At 60.3% G+C, this 4,011-nt stretch overlaps 1 protein-coding gene across 1 annotated transcript in view; it reads left to right on the forward strand.

The window, feature by feature from the left end:
• Nucleotides 1-2,341, forward strand: part of LOC118452576 (inhibin beta C chain-like) — a 3,107-nt gene extending 766 nt beyond the window's left edge. Inside the window, 3 exon segments of the mRNA XM_035897173.1 lie at nt 1,430-1,652; nt 1,654-2,172; nt 2,269-2,341. Coding sequence (XP_035753066.1) covers nt 1,430-1,652; nt 1,654-2,053 — 623 coding nt within the window. The 3' untranslated portion in view covers nt 2,054-2,172; nt 2,269-2,341.
• The last annotated feature ends 1,670 nt before the right edge of the window (nt 2,342-4,011 follow it).

Consider the following 4,011-nt stretch of genomic DNA (forward strand, 5'->3'; position numbering starts at 1 on the left):
CCCACCCAGCCCCCCCTTGCCAGGGGCAGGGGAAGCGATGCTGAGGCTTCCCCCAACCAGCCACCCCTTGCCAGGGGCAGGGGAAGGGATGCTGAGGCTTCCCCCAACCCGCCACCCCTTGCCAGGGGCAGGGGAAGCGATGCTGAGGCCCTGGGGCCCCTTTCATTTCCATACAGGACACACTGAGGCAAGGGGGTGGGTGCAGGAGTCAAGATGGACCGCTGTATCGTGTACGTTTGTTGGCCGTTTCTTCTGAACCCTCCCCACTCGCGCTAGAGGTGCAGGAGTCAGATGGCCATGTTTTTCAAAACACGGTTTTAAGCCTAGATTCCCCATCATCTTGCAGTGTGTGGACTTAGGTCTCCAAAGCCCATCTGCTCCCAACGCTCAGCTGTGTCTCCACTTCCTACCCAAAGTGGTGGGCTGCCACATTTCACTCCAGAATCAGCTGCGTTCCTGGGAGGAGAGCGCTCTGCAAAACACGCTGAGGGGTCCTGACAAGGATCACTGGCAAAACAGGGTCCTGTACCCCCACTTCTCCCGGGCGAATGCAGCCTTCTTTGGAAAGAAGCAGAATCGCCGCTCCATCCTGCAGAGCATCCTTCTGCACCGCCACTTTGCCCAGCCCAAACTGCTGGTTGGGGGGCGGGGGAGGGCACGCACTCCCCTTGCAGGCCTTTGTGCGGTTTGCATGGCTGCTGTGGGACAGTGGGGGCTTGCCGTGTCCTCAAAGACCTCTGGGAACAATGCTGCTCCGCAGTACATTGTGTTCCCGTACATGAGGACAATGGGAAGCTGTCTCCTGGCTTGGTGGAGCGTCTGCTGGAAGCGGAAGAGGCGGCGTGAGCCATGGGGCTGAGCCCAGCCTCTCGCTGTGCCAGACCACAGAGGAGGGGGGGTTGTGTCCTCATGGGCAGAGTTGTGCCAAGGAGCCCAGCGCCGTTCTCACAGTCCCCGTCAGCCCTTCCTTGGTGAGGAGAAAGAGGCAGCCCTGCAGCCTCAGCAGCAGCACGGCTGGGACATGCTGGAGGAATGTCAGGTGATGGTTCCAGCCATGGAAAGCAGAGGTCATCCTGGAGGTGCAAATCAGCACGACTGCCTTCAATCCAAGGCTGCTTTACACAGCCGGATAACCTACTCCAAAATCCTCCAGCAGCTTCACTGGCAGGGGGGATACCAGGCTGGAGGAAGCGGAACCAAGCCGGGCTGTGTCGCTCAGCACCAGCCCCAGATGCTGCTGCGTTAGAGCAGCCTAAGAGGGAGGAGCAGCAGCAGTGCTGGGAGGTGGGGACCCCTCAGCGCCTGCAGGCACCGCACCCTGCTCCCCAGTTTGGATATACCTCCCATTTGCTCTGACTCGGTGGCCCCTGGCTGGGGGAGCCCCCCTCTCCCCTACACCTCCTGACTCTGTTTTTGGTTCTGTGCACAGGGTCCTCCACCTCCCGCCGCGTTCGCCTGCATTTCCGCTTCACCCGGGAGCTGGCCGGGAGCACCGAGATCCTGCAAGCCACCCTCTACCTGTTCTGGGCAGTCCCCAGCCCCGGGACGCATCCAGTCACCGTCAGACTCTTGCAGCCAGACCCAACGGGGCTGAACATGACCGTGGCCAGCGAGACACGGCTGGAGGTGCAGAGGGCTGGCTGGGCCAGACTGGCCGTTTGTGGCAGCCCAAGCCCGGGCCAGGATGCCCCACCGGATCCAGCGGCGCGGCATTGATTGCAGTGCGGACTCTCGGATGTGCTGCCGCAAGGAATTCTTTGTGGACTTCAAGGAGATCGGCTGGGAGGACTGGATCATCCAGCCGGAGGGATATCACATGAACTACTGCGTGGGGCTCTGCCCCATGCACATGGCTGGCATCCCTGGCCTCGCCGCCTCCTTCCACACGGCTGTCCTCAACCTCATCAAAGCCAACAACGCGGACGCAGCTGTGGACTCGTGCTGTGTGCCCACGCAGCGTCGCCCCCTCTCTCTGCTCTACTATGACCGGGACAGCAACATCATCAAGACCGACATCCCCGACATGATTGTCGATGCCTGTGGTTGCACCTGACCGGCTGCCTGGGGAGGCAGGAGGGCAGGACCTGTGCTGCACAGGGCTCCCCTCCTCCTCGCCCCTCTCTGGCAGTGCGAGACCTGGTGGAACTGCTTAGAGACGGGAACCCTGCCAAGGTGTTTTCTCCTCCTGAGGTTGAAGCATCAAGGGAAATGCTGAATCTGCAAGTCCTCTCCTCCCTCCCCTCCCACACGGCTCTTTTCCCCCTTCAGATCTGCCCATGGATTCCTCTCTGCCCATGAGCCATGGCCTCTGAGACTGGCTCCCGACGGACACCACCAGACCTTTCTACCTGCAGGACTCCACGGAGCACGAGTCCCCGGGCGGCTCAGGGCAGCCCCGGCTTGCCCTGCTGCTGGTCTCAGACCAAGGCCATGGTGCAGTCCCCAGTGCTGCAACACGAACACGTGCTCTTCAGGTAACGGGTCCCCGCAGCAGCCACCTCAGGCTGCTGGGGGAGATGGAAGCTGAAAAGATGCTGGGGGGTGGCTAGGTCAGAGGGGAGAGAGCCGTCCACGGGGCCTCACTCCTCAGCTGGACATGAGGTTGATGGGGGTGAGGAAGGGGAAACTGATCCCAATGGGAGGAAAGTGTCTCCCTCTCCAAGTGTCCCAGCTACCTGGTGTTCAATAAAAGACTCCCAGCTGTAGTCTGCGCACTAGTGTGGATGTGCCCCAGCACAGGCAGCCCCAAGGTGGCACAGAACTGACCCACTCCACCACGTCTTCTAACCAACTACTTGGTTTTAAAACCCAGGCAGGGGGATTGAGCATCCACCACCAGGATGCACTGTGCCCAAAGACTGCAATGCTGCTGGGCCCCACAGCTCTCGTGCTCGCTGCCCCTTGGCTGCCTTTCCGGGGGGGATGCAGAACCCCTGAGTTGTCTCAACCAGATCCAGGGCATGGTATGGGAGCCCCTGGACACAGGAGGCTTGAGATTCCTACTGAGGAAGGCACCATTCCTTGGTTGGGCCAAATTTTCCATCCCCCCGAAACAATCTGTATTTGGCCATTCTTGTCCAGGGCAAAAGTCAGGACAAAACTGAGCAACTCTTCTCCCTTTTAAAGTGGACAGGGACTGCCAGGCGAGACCTCCAAAGCCGCGGTGCCCAGGACACCCACCCTTGCCTACAACCCCATGCCAGCTCCCTCACTGGGGAGCAACCTCTCGTCACGTCTCTGGCCTGCGGCCCAGAGCAGCTACCCCCTTCGCTGCCCCTCGCCAGCCCGGCTGGCAGCGAAGTGGGACATGTCAGTGCCGTGAGAGCCGGGGGCAAAGGGTGGCTCTGACACATCAGCCCCATTGCGTAACCTCGCGTTAGGGTTTCTCCACTGCTTCCCATGTGTCCCCCATGTGTGAGGGCTGAGAAAGCAGGGAGAGGGTGCTGAGGGTGGGAGAGGGTGAGGGTGAGGGTTAGGGTTAGGTTTAGGGTTAGGGTTAGGGTTGAGGTTAGATTTAGGGTTAGGGTTAGGGTTATGGTTACGGTTATGGTTACGGTTACGTTTAGGGAGCTCCTGGGACAATCCCCTGGGGTGCATGCCATTAGGGTTAGGGTTAGGGTTAGGGTTAGGGTTAGGGTTACGGTTACGGTTACGGTTAGGGAGCTCCTGGGACAATCCCCTTGGGTGCATGCAGCTGGCTGGGGTACAGCTGTGTGACTGCAGTCCTGTGGTCCACCATGCAAGCAGTGATGACCCCACTCGAGAGGATGGAGACAGAGCTGAACTAGGTGGGAAGAGGGTCAGCAGAGGAGAGGAGTGTGGTGTCAGCCCCTCTCCCCATCTGGCTTGAAGGATGGCTTTGCATCTGCTGTCCCACTCCAGGATCAGTCCAGGGTGGTTGGAGCCACGAGCAGCTCTGGCTGGAGTGGGGGCCAGGATGCATTTGCCCTGGAGGGCCTGTGACACCTTGAGTAGGGATGGGACAACCACTAGCAGGAGACAGTGTTTGAC

Source organism: Egretta garzetta, unplaced genomic scaffold (assembly GCF_000687185.1).
Source record: "Egretta garzetta isolate BGI_Z169 unplaced genomic scaffold, ASM68718v1 scaffold157, whole genome shotgun sequence".
Lineage (NCBI taxonomy): Eukaryota > Metazoa > Chordata > Aves > Pelecaniformes > Ardeidae > Egretta > Egretta garzetta.